The sequence below is a fragment of the Solanum verrucosum genome, unplaced genomic scaffold, assembly GCF_900185275.1.
Source record: "Solanum verrucosum unplaced genomic scaffold, falcon-dt-bn FXZP01000149.1, whole genome shotgun sequence".
NCBI classification, from domain to species: domain Eukaryota; kingdom Viridiplantae; phylum Streptophyta; class Magnoliopsida; order Solanales; family Solanaceae; genus Solanum; species Solanum verrucosum.
The window spans coordinates 947936-971116 of NW_026020295.1; the positions used below are offsets into that span (position 1 = coordinate 947936).

The window sequence follows — 23181 nt, forward strand, 5'->3', positions numbered from 1 at the left end:
CCAAACTAATTTGTCAATAAAAGTAGCATCTTCTTGGAGTTTGGTAAGGGGACAGCTTTGATAACAACTCAACAATTAAGAAAGAAGCAAATATAGTTGAAATTAGTGCTAATAATAAATTAACAAAGCTACTGATTAATTAGTTAAGTGATGATTGCATTGATTCCTAACAGATAATGGTGACATGCATACCCCTTTTTTTTTGTACTTTTCTTAGATTTAAATAATTTTCATTCAATTAAATCACTACATTCGTAATATAATAAAATATATTTGCGTTTAATATTTGTATATCAATATACTTACTAATACTATGTAATTCTTTCCATCTGTCCTAGCTTTGGTAGACAGAGTTACCTGATATATGTTGCTGATGGGAGGTGGTAAATATTCTGTAAATTAATTAAGATGTGTAAAAATTGACTCAAACAACACGATCATAAAAAGAGAAAAAAAATCAACATTCTTACATATTCGTTTATCTTGTAATTATGATTAATGAGCTTATGGACTGACATTGGATAGATGATAATAACTTGTTAAAATATGTTGTTTAAAAAAAAGGGCAATATATTTATTAAATTGAGACAAGAATTAGCAGCATATAATCCCTATTATTGGCTACATGTAAGTGTTGAAAGTTTCAAAACTCTTTTTCTCTCTTTTTTTCATCTTGAAGACCTCAAATTTGCATGTGCATGAGTCTCCTTGACCTCTCAAAGTTGCTTTACAAAAGTATATTAATGTATATAAATTGGATTTAAGATTTTAATTTTTTTTTTTTAATAAAACATGAGAATTTAATGAGTTTAATTTGTGATAGACTATTTATATATATTAAGTAAAATTTATATATTAATACGAGTTATCATGTGTGTGAATTTTTTACCTGAATTATCACCACATGTTTATTAAAACATATCTCAACTATCAATTGTACATTCACTTTTTCTACCAATAACATCAACATTGTTTAAGTAGAAAAAGTAAACAACTGATAATTGAGGTGTATTTTGGTAAATATTTGGATAAAAAATCACACACCTGATAATTCCTGTATGAAAAAATAAGAATATTATAGGTGTATTTTTTTTATCCACCAGTCTATAAATACAAGAATTCTACTTAAACTAGCCTTCATATTGTTATAATCATATACATCCCTATACTAGTTATTCTCATAAAATATTGCATCATAATGACCATATTTTCTAGGGAACTAATCTTTCATAGTATGTTATAATTATACTTCTTATGTTTCAATTTATATGATATATTTTTTCTTTTAATCCGTTTAAAAAAGAATGATATATTTTCTTATTGGATAAATATTTAATGACACTATCAACTTTTTCCTGAGTTTCACTTATTTGGCAAAAAAATCACAAAAATGTACTCCCTCTGTCCAACAATAGTTGTCCACTATTCACTTGACATATGAATTAAGGAGGAGTAAATAATAGAGGTGATTCAACCAAATCACTCTTATTAAATATAAGTCATTTAAATATAAAAAAATGAATAGTATTTAATAGCAAGGGTAAAATAGAATAAAATGATAAATTACTCGTTGGTTTTATAAATATAATAAGTATTGTTGGATATCCCAAAATAGTATAGAGGATAAGTATAGATGAACGGAAAGAATATTATTCTGTTTTTTAAAAAATCATTTATGTTAAGAAATCATTTTTAAACATTGGAAATGCTTTTCATATTTATTAAATTTTGTATCAAATTCAAACTATACTATATAAATTGAGAATTGTATTTTTTCAATAATATGAGCATAAATAGTAGTTCGACTCATATTAATTTACTGAGGGAGATTATAAAAGCTACTTAGATGTAGATAAATAAAGAGGAATTTTACTATTTATAGAAAATAGTTCATTTCGAATTTCAATATAGATAAAGTTTTCAAATGAGCAGATCAATATGTCAATATATATGGACAGGTCATTGACTCGCTCATAAATTACTTCGATTAAAATGGTAGACTTGAAATGTACTAAAAAAGGGTCATAATTTTAATTCGTTGAATTCTTACTACTAAGTTTTAATTATCTTATTTATTCTTTTATAATTTTCTACTACCTAATAAAACTATTTTTTTCCCTTCATTATAGCTAATGTATAACAAATCAAATTAAAAAAAATGACAAAATTTCTCATTAATCAATTTGAGCTACATATTAACTCAATTTTTTTATGAACTAAAATAAAATGAGTTACAAATAACAGATCAATAATCTTGAGCTACATATTAACTCGATCTTTTATGAACTAAAATAAACTAAGTTACCAAATTAACATATTAGTAATCAACTCAAATTAACATATTGAACGAAATATATTTTTATAATATAATTTTATTCTTAAATATAAATATCGAATATCGAAAATCGAAAGAATAAGCATAGAAAGAGAATCCTACCACATGACTGTAGTTCTCAATTGTGTCAGCGTTAAACTCGCCTCTTTGCAATGCACACATTTATAGACAGAATGGGGCAGATGCACCATGTGTTCGACTTCCAAATTATATCATAATAAATTTAATTATTTAGGTTCAAAATTTATTATTTATATTTATTTTATGTTTTTTTTTTAAAAATAAATAAATGACATGATACAAAATAAACATTTAAATTTGGTTTTAGTTGACTGACTAAACAAATTTTGAGGTTACATATCTTGGGTATCATAACTTAATCTCAACTGACAATTAGTCATTTCAACTCGTTGTTTTTGTGTTTGTAGACATTTAATGCTGATGTGACATATAAAATTTGGAGGTGTCTGCGTAATCATTTTATAAGTTGAAGTGTTCAACTGACAATTAAACATTCCAAACTCATTGCTATCGTGTATCGTGGACACCCAATGCTGACGTGACATATAAATTTTGGAGGTATTTAGATAATCATTTATAAGTTGAAGTATTCAACTGACACAATGTGCGATAAATTAAGATATCAGTGCATATTCGAAACTAAAATATTTAATTGTTAATTAAAATTAAATATAGATATATATTATACCCATATATATTTTAAGCCAAAGTCAATTTGACTCATAACTTGTATACAAAATCTTCCCGATGAATTCAAGATTCTTGTTCATGAATAGATAATATCGATATATTCATTATTATAAGCTAAATTTTGCATATAATGCATAGTAAAACACAAGAAACTTAGGTGATTTAATTTCTTTTAAAGATCACAATATTCCCTAGTTTTAGATCGTGGCATTTATTTCATAACCCAAATTGACATTTACTTTGTAAAAGCATTTTTTTTCCTTCACATATAGTGTCAAATAAAATATTTTAGATTGTCTTCATCACTAATTATATTGTACTTATTTTTTTTTCTAGTTTTTTTCTTTTGATAATAAGATTTATGAAGAATGACTTTTTGATCCGTTTCGTCTAGTAATTAAGACTACGTAGACATCGACATTGTAAAAGCATATTCCATAATGGTTCTTTGTTTCTATAATTTTAACAAGAAGACAATAATTAATAAACTAGTATCCAAATTTATTATGTGGTCAAACTATGTTATTTGGAAATTCCCAATTACGTGGAGTAACCGTTTGAGAAAGAAACAAATTAAAAGCATGCATACTCTATGACCTTAGCTTGGTCGGCATTAATCAATATTAATCTCTTTATTTTATATGTAATTTTGTTATCAATCCTTTAATCATGAGAATAACTTCTACATTATGATGTAACTAGTAGTCCTTCATATATTTCATTTTATGTAATACGTTTATATATATAGTTTATGGTACTAATTGTCCCTTTTTTTTTTTTACCGATCTTAAATCCATATGAATTTGTCTTTTGGCTTATGCTGCATTTTTCGAACTATAAAGTGTACGTACATATCATGTGAACTTATATGGTGCCTAATGGAATTTTTCACTTCCCTCTTCTAATTTGTATGTCTAAAATGGGATTCGCTTAATTAAAGTCACGTGTAGATCTTTTTTAGAAGCTTGTCAGCCTAAACATATTTTTCCTTCTTAACCCATCCTCACTCGGCCACCCTCTGTTACGGAGCGCGTCACGTTCTGGCTCTTATATCATATTTGTCATATCCCGAATTCATGGAACATATCGTTTTCTTTGGGCCTATGCCCGCATGAATTTGTCTTTTGTGCTATGTCACATTGAGCCCCAAAAGGCAAAAATGTATGTATCATATGGATTTGTATTATGCTTTATATATAAAACTCTCATCTTTTCTGTCTCATTTCGATGTGTGATTCGTCTAAGATGTCATGTGCACCTCATCTTAAGAAAACTTGTTATTCTAGAAGTCTGTCAATCATGCTTGACTCGGCCTTTCATCGGGGATCACAATTTGTTTAACAAAGACATTATACTGTATTTGAAAAGTATTTAACTTTAAATTTTGTTTTATTTAAATGACAAGCTTTTTATATATAGCCTAGAAAATTTAATATATAGCATATCTAACTATAGACAAAGAGTGCTAGAATTTTAAATTAATGAATAATAATTTTTTTTAAAAAAGTTATGATTCAATTAAACTCGTATGTCCACTCATCCACACCTATCGAGTTCATATAAACTTAATACATTTAATTAATTAATTAATTAATTACCTCTTTCCTCCGCCTATCTCATCACGATATTTGAATTATTCAATCATCATCCTCATATAAATTATTGAAAACAACTTGTCCTTTTGGATAGTCTCTAATTTCCCCCCTACTTATTTGCTTAAATCAATTATTCATGTTTTTTCCAAAATTTCAACAATTTCCCTCTAAATTCCACACAATCAACATAAATTCATGCACAATATCGGGTTCATGATTTAGACACGTGTCAACTTACGAAAGGGATGTGAAAATATTTTTTTACAATAACCGTAGAGAAGTATTGAAAACATCCTTGAACTTACATATGAATTATTAGTTTCATTTCCGAATTATTAACAGCCTTAAAAACATTCATCTTACTTGACTAACTCAACTTAAATATACCCCGAATCATCCACATCGCATAGCAAGTGGTCTCAAACTCTTGTAAGAGTGTAAAACTCTTATATATATATATATATATATATATTGAACGGTCTATATATGCCAAAAAAACTTTTGCTCCATCCATTTTAATTTATTTGATTTAATTTAAAATACGAGGATCATACTAATTATTATTTGATATGAATATGAACATAAATTTTAAAATTTTTTCAAAATAAAATTTACATATTTTAAAATTACCTAAAAGATGCTATTAAAAATTCATAATATTTTGAAAAATTATAGTATAAATATTCTTTGACCATTAAAATAGTACTCCCTCCGTCCCATAATAACTGATCACTTTCCATTTTGCACGATACTTAAGAAATCATAAATAAAATGATCAATTTGACCAATTTACTCTTCATTCATATTGATGGATATCAAAATAATTTATGATGATACAAAAGGTATAAATACTCAAAAGCGAGTGAGAACAAAAGTACTAAGGGAGTAATTAAGTATTTAATGAACTCTTTGAAAAAATAAATTTTAGGAACTTTAATTTTTTTAAGCTTCCAAATAGAAATTACGGGAACATTAAGCATGATGATGATATTAATTATAAGGATAAAATAGAAAAAAATTGATTAGTTTTATCTTAATTTAATAAGTGATCAAATAATTTGGGACAAATACAAAAAGGTGATCAGTTAAGAAAATCATCAATTAATATGGAACAAAGAAATAACAAAACGAAAGTTGAGGATAACTCTTTTTTTGACCTATATTCCTGATTAGGAATAAAGACAACCAAATTAAAATAAAGGAATTACAACATTTAATGTAACATGCTATAAAGAAATTTAAGAAAACCTTAACCAATCAAGTAACAAATGCATGAAGAAAAAAGCTAAGTTTATTGATTGAGACTATGCCAGGAATATGGACAAAAAGTCAAAAAGCGTTGAACATATTAATACTATAAAACAAATAAGATTTATTTTATAAATTTATAAAAGAATTTCATAAATATAATCGTATTTTAACCTATTAATAACAACAAATTATTCCTTCGTAAAACATATATAAGTGAAAGTCGAAAAATATGAATTCAAGTTTATTAATAAATCATCTCAGGCTAACGTTATACAAATAAAAAAATAATTAAATTTTGAAAATTACTTATTAAAGTTCTTTATATTTTAAATATAAATACATTAATATGATTAAAAATGTATTTTCAATTAATTGGTATTACCTGTATATATAGATCACTAATTTTTCATTGATTTTATATTATTGTTCATCTTTCAAAACAACTTTCTGCGATTAACATCTTCATTCACCATGATTTCATACATTTGGACCGATCGATATAGCTAGAGGTCCACACAAGACATGACCACACTTATAACCTCAAGGAACAACTTTCCCTAATTTATTTATTGACATATGCAACTTGTACTTTTTAGTGGATGTGACTACATAATCTTATCTAACCGTTGAAACAGATAATACATATATATATATATATATATATATATATATATATATATATATATATATATATATATAGATCACTAATTTTTCATTGATTTTATATTATTGTTCATCTTTCATAACAACTTTCTGCGATTAACATCTTCATTCACCATGATTTCATACATTTGGACCGATCGATATAGCTAGAGGTCCACACAAGACATGACCACACTTATAACCTCAAGGAACAACTTTCCCTAATTTATTTATTGACATATGCAACTTGTACTTTTTAGTGGATGTAACTAGATAATCTTATCTAACCGTTGAAACAGATAATACATATATATATATATATAGATCACTAATTTTTCATTGATTTTATATTATTGTTCATCTTTCATAACAACTTTCTGCGATTAACATCTTCATTCACCATGATTTCATACATTTGGACCGATCGATATAGCTAGAGGTCCACACAAGACATGACCACACTTATAACCTCAAGGAACAACTTTCCCTAATTTATTTATTGACATATGCAATTCGTACTTTTTAGTGGATGTGACTAGATAATCTTATCTAACCGTTGAAACAGAAAATACATGTATATATTTCTTATTTTCTAAATTACTAGTCATATTCTTATATGAACAATCATCGATCCATAATTATTAACGTAAACAACTCGTAACTATAAAAAAAATCATTTGACACTATTGATTTATAGAAGATAAGGTGATTGAGGGATAGCTCGATGCACACATTAAAGCATCCTACATTCACGCATGATTCAGAACCTCAAATTAAATAATATTAGGGGGTGGGGTGGGGTGAGGGGGACCAGTGCACCGTCCATGAGCACAGCAAAACCAAAAACAAAACAAAATATGCAAAAACTCCACCAGATCTAAAATCTAAATCTTCCTCTTTTTCTCACAAGCTAGTTATTAGCTAACCCTAACTCAACTCCTCCTTATATTCTCTTCTACAAAACTAAGCAAACAAAGTGTTTTTTTTTTTTTTGAATTCAATAAAATCATTACATTTTTTATCTTTTCAAATCATTACATCCTTTCCCTTTCTTGTACTTTCATTTTCTTTAATTTGTTTCTCCAAACTTTAGTGTTTTCTCTCTCTTTCACTCTTTCCATCAATCTACATCCCCAAAATCAAGTACAGATTATCAGACGCAGATTCAGAATTTAGAGTCAACTGGTCAAAGTAGTTAGATGGATGTGATCTATTAGACATATTTTCATTTTCATTTTCTCTCTCTCGATAGTGGTTCAGTTGAATTTATTGTTGAACCTGTTCTAGATCTGCCTCTCTGAGAATTAATTATACGAAAAAAGACTATGGATCCATCGAACAATTCTCTACCCCCTCCTTTCCACACGAGAAATTTCAACTTACAACATCATAACAACCACCACCACCACCAACAACAACAACTTCAGTTCCAACATAGCTCGGAAGACGAGCAAAGTGGAACAAGTGGCCTAAACATGTCCGGGCAAAAGAGAGATCGCGAAGAGAACAACAACAACAACAACAACAACAACAACAACAACAACAACGACAACTACAATGATTCAAATGTTGATGAATCAACGGATGAATTAGGCGTTAACGGAAGCCATAGAGATGGAGAGTTTAATAGAAGGCCTAGAGGTAGACCTGCTGGATCCAAAAATAAGCCAAAAGCACCTATCATCATCACTAGAGATAGTGCAAATGCCCTTAGAACTCATGTTATGGAAATTGCTGATGGTTGTGATATTATGGAAAGTGTTTCAAATTTTTCAAGAAGACGTCAAAGAGGAGTTTGTATCATGAGTGGAACAGGAAATGTTACAAATGTAAACTTAAGACAACCAGCTTCACCAGGTACAATTTTTTTAAAATATTTTTCTTGATTTTTCTTTTTTTATGACTGTCTTTGTAATGTTACCTTCTTCTTTTTTTGGGCTTATCAGGTGCGATTGCAACCCTACATGGACGTTTTGAGATATTATCGTTAGCAGGATCATTTCTCCCACCACCAGCTCCGCCAGCTGCTTCAGGGTTGACTATATATTTAGCTGGCGGACAAGGTCAGGTGGTGGGAGGTTGTGTGGTAGGGTCCCTTATGGCATCTGGTCCGGTTGTTATTATGGCGGCTTCGTTTAGCAATGCAGCTTATGAAAGACTTCCTTTAGATGAGGATGATTCGAACCAACTTCCGGTTCAAGGAGGTTCACTAGGTTCTCCTGGAGCGACAATCGCTCCAGGAGGACAACAACAACAACAATTATTAGCTGACCCTTCACTATTTCATGGAATGCCACCAAATCTTCTCAATAATGTTCAATTACCTTCTGAGGCATATTGGGCAACGGGTCGACCTCCATTCTAACTAGATGAGATTCGTACAAGGGCCGGGTAATAATTTTCTCTAATTAACTTGTTTAAGGTCGCGACCCTCCAGTATTGGATCATATATGTTCATGATCCAAAATTTGAGGGTTGTGACCTTTAATTAGTTGAAATTATCTCCATTTAGTTTACAAGAATTCTTAGGAATGTGTTGTTGTTGGTCATTTTATTAAGTTCTTCATAATTGTTAATTTAATTAGTCACATTACACTTTAATTTAGGCTTTTCTATTGTGAGTTTGACTATGATCAAATGATATGAAATGTTTGTCATTAATTTGATCAATTGAATGATGTAAACTTATTAGTTTCTTGGTGAGTTGCATCTTCATGAAATTAGTTTATAATAATGAATTTCAACTATTCTCTAACCAAGACAACCAAAAAAAAATCATATCATTATTTATGAAATCCATCATTGTGTGAGATTCATTTAATACATTAATATTCCATAATCATGATAATTGAGTTCTACTAATGACCATGTTTTTTAGTACTTGGCAATTATAGTACTCCCTTCATCCCAATGTATGTGTTTGGCATAGAGATAAACAAATTTATTTTTATCATAATCTTTTCGTGATTCATTTTAGGCCTTTTAACTTGTTTAATGTGACTTATAAATTATAATGCCTTTTAAATTGTTTTATGTTCAAACTTATAGTCAAAGTTAAGAAATTTAACTCCCAAAATTTTGAATGGTGACAAATAAATTGGGACTTCACTACTTTATTTTCTTTTCAAATCTACTTTGATATGCTTTATTTGAGCCGATAGTCAATCTAAAAGTCTTTCTACCCCACAAAGATAGCATACACATGATTTACCCTTTCAGATCTCACTTATGAGATTACACACTGGTGATTGAATATGTTGTTGCTGACACATAAATTGAGACTGAGAGAGTAGTAAAGTATTTGAATAAGCTTATTTTCCAACATTATTTTTCACTTTAGAGTATCTTTTTTACTTCTTCAAAATCTTTTATTTTTTGTTAATAAAAATAGTTATAAAAAAATTTAGGGTTTTATATAATAGGGAGACATGAGTCTGAATATGGACAGTGGTTTGCACGTGCACAGTTACTGAAGAGGTTCTTTCTCGAGGCAAAACCATTTGTAACGTTTTAGCAGCTCTGCTCTGACTGATTGTCTTTTTTTTTTTTTAAATAAAATATTTCTTTAATATATTTGAGTCCTAGTTAACTAACAGTTCAAAATTCCATAAATAAAGAATATTATATAATTTTTGTTTTTTTTTCTTAAATTTTTACTTCACTTAAATATATCCGTTGAAAAATTCGAGAGTGGATATCTACAAGGTGAAGTTAGAGTTTTAACCGTGGGTTCAACTTAATTTCTTCGATAAAATTTTATACTTGTGTTAAAAGCTCCATTTAATATGTATTATACTTTATTCGTTCATTTTTACTTGTCACTTTTGACAATACAAGAAAAGAATTATTTTATTATAAAATTACATTATATATGTCTTTTAAAATAAAAATTATACCTCTATCAATCAGAGTCGTTTGAATGGCTAGAATTCCAATGTGTTTATTTCTTGAAATCTTAATTATAAAAGTGAGACACATCTCCATATTCTTTGCACCAAAACAAGCAAGCGTGCACCTAGATCTCCCCCATACATATAAACTAGACACCCCTTCCCCTATATATATTGCTTGCTTTTTATGCAACACACCATGTAACCTTAACCTTATCTACATACATGTGGTAATGCAATAGATATCTATTTATCTGTTGGGTTAAAGGTGAATTGGGGCGTCATGTGGAAGCTTATAATTTGCAAATCATATGAGGATAAATTAGACGACACATAAAACTATATTAAAAGACATAATATTATTATTATATGATATGACCAATTGACCTACATAATTAAAAACTAATACAAAACATAAAAACTGTAGAGAGAAAATCTCCCATAAACAAAACTCTTAAATGTCTACATTGTGAATGCTATTGTGTTATTGTTAGAAGAAACAAACCTACATTTATAGAGTCTTAAAACCTTTCCTACTAGAAAAGAACTAGCTACTCCAAAACCTTTTCCTAAAAGGAAAGAATAAACCAAATATGAAAGAATATTATATTTTCCTTTCAAGAAAAGTAAAAATATTTATGGTAATGTTTTGTCTTTTCTTTTAGGAAAATATAAACTTCAAATAAGGTAAGAAAATCAGGGTAAAACCCTAACAATATCTATATTCTATATTACCTTAAAAGCATGAACTCCTAACTTGAATGCTAAATTACTATAATATCCCTAACTTAAGTTGTGAATTTTTCGATGAGTTGTGATTTTTTCAAAAAAGTTGTGACTTTTTCAAAGGGTTGTGATTTCTCGAAAAGGTCATGACTTTTCAGATAAGACACTAAAGTAATATTTGTTCATATGAGTTGTGACTTTTCTGATAAGTTGTGATTTTTCTCAAAGGGTTGTGATTTTTCGATGAGTTGTGACTTTTCCAAAGAATTATGACTTTTTCAATAAGTTGTGACTTTTCCAAAGGGTTGTGATTTCTCGGAAAGGTCATGACTTTTCAGGCACAAAAACATTTGTTCATACTACCCTTTGTTGACTATAAATAGAGGGGCTTCCTCTCATTTTTCAACCACAATTATTTTTAATCTTCTACTCTTCTTTTTCTTGTATTTTAAACGTTTTGTATGATTTATTGTCAGAGTGAGTTAAAAGTTTAGCGGAATATGAGGTATCACTATTCTGATGAAGTAAATCGTTCTATTTCTATAACCTCACGTGCTTGAGAAAAATAATTTTGATGATATAATATTTTTTTTTTCTTAAGATATACATTAGTATGTAATATTTCAATATATGAAGTTAACATGATGTAGTCTCTATTCATTTGTTTTTGTTAACAATTTCTCTTGTGATGTAGGTATATGCTTCTGAATATCTTTTTCCAAAATTTAGAGAATTGTCACGATTTGATTTTTTGATGCTCAAGACAAAAGAATGACTTTTTTTATTAATGCTACTTACGTGATTTAGATTGTCAGAAAGTTTGCTTCAAAATAGTTAATACTGTATAAACATTGCCCTTTTGTTTTACTTATTTACTATTTCTTCATATTTCAGTATTTTAGACGTAGAAAAGTTCATATTACTTGTAATAACGCCAGTTGAAGTTTGTATTAGTTTAATTTTTGTATACACAACAAATATCGTCCATAAGGTAATATTAATGAGATACAACTAATTACATGATTGAACCTCATAAAATAAAAATAAATATAAACATTATTACATTTAACTAATAAAAAATTTCATTTACCATCTTCATAGGTTTGTGTGAATAAGAGATATATATGATGATCCATATTAAACATTCACAAAAGAATCTGCAATATTATTTTGTACTAAGCTTATTATTCAAATCTTTGCTTAAATAAACAATAGTATTTACTATAACATATATTTTTGAAATTGATAATCACATGCAACACACGTGTCAAAAACTAGTATATATATATATATATATATATATATATCTTTGCTTGAATGTCTAAAGCTTATCCATTCTCTCTCTCTAGCCCTTTCTAAAGGGAGTTGAGAACTATTGTCTTTGTTTCTATATAGTTGTCAAATATTTTTTAATTTGCTTTCTCTTTTTACTTATTATTTTCGACAAATCAAGAAAAGACAATTTATTTTTTTCTATTATACTTTTTATTTATTAAAACTGAGTTAATGTCTTTAAAAAAAATGTAGTGAGTAAATATATGTGGGATCCTATTAATTAATAAGGATGAAATGATAAACTTACTATATCAATAATTATTTTCTTAATAATTGTGCAAGTCAAAATTTAACAAGTAAAAAGTAGCCGAAGAAGTATTGATTTGTTTAGTTATTTTGAATATTATCAACTTTTCGAGGTCGATTTTTATAAATACAAAAATGCAAAATATCAATACTTGGAGTTATTTTTTGTAGAAAAAAAGAAAAAGAAAATTTGCAAATAAATTGAATCTGAAGAGTATAAATAAAAGACAATTCTTAAAAACCAATAAAATCCACTGATTTAGTAGTGGTACTACGCAAAGTATTGTATTGTATACTTGTATTGTATCTGTATTGTTTTTAATGTATATAATATTTGAACAGATTATATCGTTCTTTGTCATTAAATAATATCACGACTCATAATTTGAATGATAAACCTAAAAGAAAAGTAGGAATATGTAGCTACCATGAAAAGGTAGAATAAAAGATAAAACATTGTAATTATTTAAATAATGATTAAAGATAAAGTGAAAAGAAAATATTAAGGTAATTAACAATCCAATCACACCAAATCGGTCATTACATAAAATGAGCCTTTTCATCGTTACCGAACAATATATTTAAACAATGCGATACAATAGAATATAAATTATGTAATAATCAAAACAAACATTATATTTAAACTAACAATACAATATGATAAATTTAGTCTTTGTTCAAATTGAGATAAAGATAACACTATACAATACGTAGCTAATATGTTGTCTCGTCAATTAATACGGCGATTAAACTTATGTTTACTTTGATTAAGACAAAAGTCAGCATTCTTAAGCTAATTATAATTAACAAATGGACAAAAATTACACATCATAATCTTGACTAGGAAATGATTATGATCCGTTTTAGTTTTTTAAAAAATAATTCTATAAGAAATCGGGTAAAAATTAATCATTTTTCATTTTTTGAAATTGAAAAGAAAAGGCGATATTCTAGAGTTTTAAATTAATAAGTGAAATTTGAGGATATTATATTAAAGTTTTCACTTGTGAAATTTGAAACGTATGTCAAGATATTATTATTTTTTAAGAAAACAAAGTTAATTGCCAAGTGAGCGCTATTTCTGCACAAAAATATCTAGTGATTTGTAAAAAATAAATAAATTGTATACGTGAATAAAAAAAATATTTATAATGAATCCTAAATAGATTTCTATTTATGTCTCTAGTTTGACTATGGAGTATGATACATGGCTTTTGATTTGATTCCTTTCAATATTTTATTTTTCTAATTAACAAATATCACAAGCAAAAAAAAACATGAACAAGTTGACACTAAACAGGGTGGATTAGCAAAAGATTATAATTAATCATTGTGTTTGTACGTAAGACATCTTGATTAGACATGTTTGGCACATACTGTATTTTTTTCTCAATAGTTTTGACCCCCCCCCCCCTCCCCCCCCCTCTCCCCTATTTTATTTTAATCGTATAAGCATTTGTTTTTCAACTTTTCAGTGTTTACTAGATCGAGTAATTCAGATTCATTAATAAAGGAAAAAAAAGATACTTTGTACAAGGTGTTTATCCATTTTGTAAGGTTCGAATTAAAAAAATATATTTTTTGAGATTGAATTTTTTTTTTAGATTTTGGAGTTAAATATATTTGAGAAAAGGTATTGGAAGTTTTATATTTACTTAAAATCAATGTAAACTTAACTAAAGACCAGACATATAGGTGATATCAACTATTAGTTGAATATTAAAAAGTCTTTGTTAAAATTTTTTCATATCATCTGACATCTATTATGAATATTTTTTGGTTAGTCAATGCAAATAATTTCCCAAACCTCATTCGTGTGATGGATCATATTAGTGCAATTATATTATACTCATAAAAGAAAAAAACCTACCTCTTTTTAGTCTATTTAAAAGAAAATGATCCTTTTATTTTTTTGGGTAATACTTTAATTTCAGTTTTCTACATGACATGTCTAAGACAACAAGATTAAAGAATATTTTGGTACGTTTAAACATAACTTCAATTTAGCACCACAAAGTTGAAAGATCTTTATTTTCTTAAACTTCAATTGGATCTTTCTTTTTTAAACGAAGAGAGTATTATTATGGGCCAGTTTCATGTAACCTGTCTATATGGGCTACTTGGACTTTGACACTTATTTCAAGTCTGGCCCAAACTACTCGGCCCACTAAAATTTCCTCTTGACTTGAATTTGGACTTTGGTTTGAGCAAAATGTTAAAGGGTCATATGCACCTTTACCCTCTATTTCGTACTGGTCTTTAATTTTTGTCCCTTGTAACAAACAACCTTTTTGAGGGGCATAAGTTTATATTTTTGTATGATAGTATTTCACAAGTTATATCAAGACATGACTTTAATTTTTAAAGAATTTTTGTCTTGCTAGACGTAAATTTAATTGCTAAAGAATATTCATTTGAAGATTAAAAATTAATGATAAGTTCATTTGAACAATTTCCAAGTACTGAATTTTTCATAAAAATGGGATTTTTTTGCTTACTTATCACTAGTAAAATATTACTTAGTAAGGACTTTGGGTAAACTTATAAACTGATTTATGTATTTTGTTATTTATATATTTGGTAAATATTAAAGTGTTTATAAACTTTCCATTAAATAGCTAGACCTTTTCTTTGGAATTTTACCTTGTATAATCGCCCACCAAAATAAAAAGTCAAGAAATATATTTTTATATATCGGCTATAATTATTTTTGATCGACCGATCAAATATATAGAAAACAAAACTTTTTAATTCATAAAGCAGCAATTGGCCAATGTATTAATTATTACTTGGTATAGACATCATAATTTACAGTTTGAATAATTATTCAAGTTGCTTATCAATATTATTCTTGACATTTTTTGTAAAAGAAATTATAATAAGGGGGTGCTAGTAATGATGTTGTTGATGAAGAAGAAGAAGCATCTTCTTGGCTAAATTCAAACGAGAATAGCAATCAATTGCCTTGATCCAAGTAGATGAAATTGAAATTGATAGCCACACAAATTATTATTCCCAACATCTAATAAAAAATAAATAGAAGTAAAATAAAAGATTGTTAGTTTAGTATAAGTATATAAAAGAGATTGGGAGTATAGTAATTGTGAGAAAATAAATGAAATTACTAATAGAATTCAAAGATTTAAAATTAGTGAATTCAAAATGAGTGACGATTAAGGAGAAAGACTAGCAAACTTCTGAAGATGGTACTTTATGTAAAATTCCTTTTCAAAAGAGAGAAAAGTGAAGTACTATATAAGATAAAATACAATTTCACATGATACACACGCATTTGAGATCTATGATTACATAGTCAAGGGACAAATTTGTAAGGTCTGGTGGGACAAATTGGACAATACATAGTTTGAGCTTAGGTTTACAAAATATAAACTTTGGGGGTTCAATATTTGTATTTGAAAAATCTCAAATCATGATTTGAATTCAAATTCATGATTTTTGGAGAATTTGAGATTTCATCTCATGATATGAAATCATGAGACGAAATTAACGTAAAATTGCATGTCCAAATACTAAGTTCATCTCATGAATTCATATCATGGGATGAAATCGCATAGCCAAACGCCTACTGAGTACATGTATATGATGCCCCTAACACAGGAGGAGTTGATGAGAGGTAGTAGAGAGGAGGATTACTGTAAATACGAAGAACAAACGATACCCTAAGTAAATCTCACACCATAAAGAAGGGAAAAATAAAGTACTATATAAAACAAACTACATAAATTTACATGGTAAACCCATTTTTTAACTTAATAATGTTGTAGCTCAAGAGATAAATCTATAAAGTCTGTTGGACAAAATAAAAATTACATACAATGACCTTAGATTGTGATAGAATGAATATCATCTCATTATATATAAATATTATGTTTATTCAATTTTTATCATACATTATTCAATCCAAAAGCAATTAACTTTCTTTTTTCACAAGGGTGAAGGGAGGTAATAGGTACAATGAACTTCAATATATATATATATATATATATATATTTATTTATTTATTTATAATATAATAAATGCATGGGGTAACATGATTGATGGTTTATGCATGTGATATTATTGGTGTATATAACCCTATATATATAATTTGGCAGAAAGGAAGGCACCCTTTTTCTCTTTTCCAATAAATGTATTCTTGATTCTTTTTTCACAACTTTTGGTTGTTGAAGTACACTTGAGAATGGAGTAGAACATGGCTAAAGCAAAATTCATTTTCTTGTTGACTACAACAAGATACATATATATTCTCATTACTCTTTAGACAATGGCCCATATATATTTTCTCTCATATACATTGCCATATAGTCATGACTCATGTGTAGTTGAAGTAGTAAAAGAAAGAATAATTAAGTGAAAGTTTGAGTGGCTATACATGCTACTATTCAAAATACCATTATTTGCTTACATGTGCATTATTTAATTTGTCTTCTCTTTGAGCTTTCTATATTGTATATAATGGCTAATGAGTGCAACAAAGTTTACTTCCAAAGTAATTATGCTTATTCAACTTATTATTTCTATCCCATCAATTGTGGTGCTTGTATATATACAACTTATATTATATCTATCCCATCACTAATGAGTGCCACAAAGTATACTTCCAAGAAATTTCTAGCTTTCAATATGTTATAAATTTCACCGGTGTAAGTTTGCTTATATTGCTGATATCAAGTTCGGATAAAGAAAAAGTATATAGGATTATTTATTCCAATATGCTTGGTTGTCCAATATTTATAACAAATTATCATTAATATATAGTCATATATTTTCTTTGATGAATTTAGAAAAATAAAGATTTTTGTAATAATGAAAAGAATATTTGGGATTTCTAGTGCACGTCATTGTACTTGATAATGATACAAGTGCCATCAAGTGGAAATAGACTTGTAAAGGAAAATGTTTAATTTCCATAACACAAGGTAGAAATTTAATTTCCTCTATACATATAAAACTCAATTATTTTGTCATTTTTTTGGATTTTTCTCTCTGGACCTAATAGTACTAGCAGGATTATGGACCCTTCCTAATCATATCTTTTTTATATATATTTTTATATTATAATTATTCGTTATTCGTATCTACTGACTCGACTTGTACATATACATATAGTATATAAGGCCAATTAAAGGGAAAAGGGCTTTATTATATTCGTCCATTGAATTTAAGAAAATTTTAATTAATGATGGATAAATTTCAACCATTACATTACGTTCCTCAATGAAGCTAATCAAAACATTGCCATCAAATACAAATAAAATTATTAGAGGAGGCCACGCGCGCTAAGCTTTTTCTAATGAATTTACAAAGTTCTCCTTACCAGCCACGAGAAGTGAATATATGCAAGTCGATAGATCCTTCGATCATCAAATATATTATGACTTCTTACACTTTTTAAAAATAAAAATACCGGTCTTTAAAGTTTTTTTATATCCAAAAATTGTTCAACAACAATATATAATTGGACAAGTGGGAAATATATATTGGGTCAAATCTAACATGTATTAATTTTCAGGTTAGTATAATTTTACTTTTCATAAACGTTTAAACTTGAGTTATCATTTAAATAATATAATATTCAAATTCTTCTACACAATCCATTTATAAAAGTCAAACTCAAAATTGAAATGTGTCTTTGATTTTTTTTATTTTTTGTGTTCAACCAAATTATAATGAGGGAATATTGGATAAGATCATAACAAAAGTGAAAATGATATAGAGAAGGAATTAAGTGCCACTTTTTTCTCTATTCAATGGCCCAAAATTGAAATAGAGCAAAAGCTTCAAAGCTAGCAATAGATCTCTTTAATTAAAGGTGTGTTTGTTAGGGAGAAGAAAATATTTTAAAATTTTTCCATGTTGGTTAGTAAAAGAATTGAAAATATTCTCTTAAAACATAAATTTCTTAAATATGAGGAAAATAATTTCTTAGTATAAATAGAAAAAACAGTTTTGTAAGTGACACTCCATATTGATTATTTCCTTCCCACCTTTATAGTATGTATTTACCTAGATTATATAGAAATAGTTTTTGCTTATTTATCAAATACCGAGAATTAATTTTTAAAAAAATAATTATTTTTTTGGAAAATATCCTCCATAAAAGACATTTTTCTTCATACCAAACACACCCTAAATAGTCCACAACTAATCCCTAAGATTTAACTCTTAATTAAAGATTGAAGGATGACTAAGACAAAGATCCTTTGTGTTAATATTGACATGTTGAGTTGATTAACTCGTAGACTTAAATAATTAGATAACTAATTAATCAATGATTAACCATGCAAACTTTTGCTAATTAATTAATTAACCAACAAAGCTGCACTTTCTGATAATTTTCAACTCAAATAATTTGATAATGACATTAATTAATTCAAAGTGAAATAAATTGGGGGTTTTTTTTCTTGTCTTTCAAATCAGAAAAAGGTTAATATTAGCTTTGAGCACACCATCACAAATTGCTAACTAATCTTCTAATTTATGATTATTATTTATTTTTTATATAAAAAAAAAATCTTCTAGCTAATAGGCCATATTTTGGCTAAACTACAAGACCCTTAACTTGCGAGTTTAAATTTTGTACATTGACGACTAGGGTAAAATTAGAAATAATATAAAGAATAGTTAAGATTTATTATATGTGTACAAAATATAATTTTGACCAATGAAAATTGTCACTTATTCAGTAATTAAATTAAATGTAGATTTATAAGAAAAATATTATATTATAATCTGATAAATAAAATAATAAATGACCTACTAGTACAATAATAATGTAAAAAATCTTCACATTATAATTTTTTTTTTTGACATCAATGAGTAAAATTCAAATATAGGATTGATTACTTTGTACTGTTATCTGTATATTGGTATCTTCATTTATTTTATCTAAAATATAATAATGCCAAGTACGAGGTCATTTTCTTGTAGGACACAAGATTTTAAAAAGATATTGGTAAATTGTTTTTCCCCCTCCTGTTGAACATATATATATATATATTTCATCGCATTAATGGTGGAGTCACAAATTTTAATAAGAGTTTTTAAAAGATAAATGCCAAATGGAATTTGTAAATGTGAAATCATGGCGAGCGAAGGTATTAAAAAAGACAAGATCGTAACAATCCAGCTCGCTAGTGAATTGTTCTTTTTGGGTTTAAGCCCACACGATTTTGTAATGCATCATTGGGGTTTAAGGTCTGCTTAATTATTTATCTAATATGTCTCTTGTGTTTTTCTCAATGTGAGACTGTTTATTCTAAACTAGGGTGTCACATTCACACCACTCTTATAGATTCAACGTCCTCGCTGAGGGTTACCCACTGCATGAGATTTGTCTAAGACTCACTGAGGTTAATTTATCCCGCTTGATCAAAATTTGCCTAAATTCAGTTGACTCTTTCCCATATCGACAAGATTTACACAAGAATGGTTTTGATAACATTTATAGCGGCTCAACCCGCTAGTGAAATGTCCGCTTTGAGTCTAGGCTTACACAACTTTAAAACGCATCACTAAAATGTAATTTCCTGCTTATTATATGCTCAATATCTCTTTTGTATTTTATCGATGTGTATTATTTATATACCTAATATCTCTTATATATTTTATTGATATGTGAACTTCTTATCCTAGAAATATGAAAAGCATAAACTAAAATTATATAAATAAAAGTAGCCTTAATAAGACCTACAATCTTTTAAAATCAATGCAAACATAGTGCAAGAACACAATAAAAGTTCTTTTTTCTTTCTATAAATGATTTCAGTTAATCGTAAATATAACAGATGTTAAATTTTTTCAACTTGTTCAAATGTTTTATTATGGTAAAAAAGAAAAATGACGCAAATAAATAGCAAATGACAATGTATTATGATACTTTCTCTTATTAATTGTAATTTTTTTCTTCATATTTTAAATTCTTTAGTAAAAATTTTGACTTTAATTCCCACTATTCCACCTATTTTTAGAGTCAATTGTTATCATCGAAGGTAATTGATAATGGATACAAAAAAGAAATACTCAATTACATGGTAGACTACTAAAAAAATGGACAGTAAATTGGATTTTTCTCAATTTCTTTCGTTTTCATGCCAGATGTTTGATAATAAATTGGCTTGCTAAAGTACCAATATATTAATGACTTTCATATATTTGGATATATATGGATTTCTCTGTAACTACAACATCATATAATATTTTATTATAATGATTATTTTTTTTTCTTTCAAAATTGATTTTTTATGTTATATTTTATCTTTATAATAATTTTTTAATTATCTTTAATAAATACCGACTATTTTAAAAAATAATAATAAATACACTTTAAAATAACCCCCTTTATTACAATTTTGTTATATATTTTAAAATTATATAATAATTAACCATTGTAAAAGTAAAAATAATTCTTAGATTACCAATAATAGATCTAGAAATACTGAACTCCCTTGACTTCTTGATATATACTTATTTATGAAGATATATATAGTTTTGAGGCTAAATGCCATTGACACACCTCTCAAACACAACTCCCTAATTTTAGGCATTGACAAGGTGTATAGAAATTGTTGTATTAGTAATGTCGATATTAGTAATGTGTATAGTTATTTTGAAATAGTTTTTAATAGAGTATTTAAAATAATATACATTATTTTCTAACAAAAAAATATTATAAAAATAACCCTCCATAATATGATAGAAAGAATGTAAAAAGAATTTTGAAAGGTAATTTTATTTTTTAATCATACTACTGCATACATTAAAACACTTAGCATTACTAATACTATAAAATTTCATATATTTTTAATATCAAATGGGGTGAACATTAATTATACATAAATTAAAAGAGTGTATCAAACAAGGTACTAATAGTATACAAAGTTAATGTGTATATATATATAATAAAGGGAAAAGGGCCTGCTATACCTCCTCCCCCAACTTTGCTATTTGGAGCTGATATGCCCTTCGTTACGAAAGTGGCTCATATATACCCTTCCCGTTATACCCTTATATATGTGAGTCATTTGTATAACAGTAGGGTTACGTATGAACCACTTTCATAACAAGGGTATATCAACTCTAAATGACAAAGTCGAGAGGTATATCAACCACTTTCAATCAATTTATATATTTACTTTTCTATAATTTGAATTGTAAAAACTCCTGTCTGAGTCATTAATAATAAAATAGATCCATTTTCTATAAGTAATCATGAGTCCCCTTGTCATCATTCAATACTAGAAAAATATTAGATCTCTCTCTTTCTCTTTCTCTCTCTTTCTTCTTGTCTTTGTCTCTCTCTTACACAACCACAAAACTAGTTTGAAATATGTTTGAACTTCATGATTGTTTTATTTAAAAATTTAAACGGTTCAAAATAATTATTAAAAAATATGATACATAGAATAATTAGTTGAGAGAAAGTTTATGTTAAGAAGTATTTTACCTCTCCCTTTGCCTCCCCCTACATTGGACATCCCGTACGAATCGAATTAGCCGGATTGGTGGACAAACAAAAAAAATGGTTACAAATTTGATATGCTTTTGTTTATTTATTTATTATATTTGTCACATATATCGTGATATGAATTTTGATTATTTTTTTCATGATCAAGCACGTAAAATAGCGAAACATTTGCACAAATAGCCTCTTCTAATGCCACTTTTTAAATTCTATCCACCATCACATATATTTTAACTGCTCTGATATTATATTGTGTGAATAACGAGGTACTTGTACAAATAGCTTCTTTTAATACTATTTGTTAAATTCTATCTAACTCAGAAATAAACTATCTGCTATGATATCATATTAAAATTTTACGTCAATCTAATCTTTTCAATATGCCACATGGAATATAATGTGTATACAACTATACATAAAAAACACAATAACCACCTATTTATAGGATCTCACTCACTTCACATTTCTATCAAATCTTTATTCAAATCTTCTTTTTCTTCTTCTTCCTCAAGCATATATTAAAAAAATTAGGAAAAAAGTAGAAGAAAACTACTTAAAGAATCAAGAAAATGTGTGTCAATTCTACAGAATGGAGTGCTTCACGTATTTATTACTTCTCTGGAAAGAAACAAAAACCAAAAAAATCCAAAGTTCAAGTTCATAGGCTTGCATGGTAATACTTATATTACTTTAATTTCATACATAGTTTAAAACAATTACAATGTTTTTCTTCCATAGAAGTATGCTTTATTGTTAGTTCTTATTTCGAGAGTCAAATAAGAAAATATTTGATTGTGATTAATATTTGTATGTTTTAAAAATATTTTGAATGGTTAATTCTTGTGACTTATATCGTTGTTTAAGTAATTTCTAAAAACGTAAATTATTTTTCAAAAATCTTAGAGATTGTAGTATGTTCAAATGTATAGTCAAAATAAAGAAGTTTGCTTTCAAAATTCAAACTAT

The 23181-nt window shown here is 27.4% G+C and overlaps 1 protein-coding gene across 1 annotated transcript; it reads left to right on the plus strand.

Annotated features, from left to right (window-relative positions):
• The first annotated feature begins 7859 nt into the window (after positions 1-7859).
• On the plus strand, positions 7860-8899 carry LOC125834721 (AT-hook motif nuclear-localized protein 26-like). Its single transcript, XM_049513868.1, has 2 exons — positions 7860-8391; positions 8481-8899. The coding sequence occupies exons 1-2, from the start codon at positions 7860-7862 to the stop codon at positions 8897-8899; spliced, it is 951 nt and encodes a 316-aa protein (XP_049369825.1).
• The last annotated feature ends 14282 nt before the right edge of the window (positions 8900-23181 follow it).

What these genes read in the sequence shown, in the direction of transcription:
- LOC125834721 (XM_049513868.1), top strand. Translation starts at nt 7,860, where the DNA reads ATGGATCCATCGAACAATTCTCTACCCCCTCCTTTCCACACGAGAAAT. An exon ending in AAGACAACCAGCTTCACCAG is followed by an intron (nt 8,392 to 8,480) that starts GTACAATTTTTT and finishes TGGGCTTATCAG; the next exon opens with GTGCGATTGCAACCCTACAT.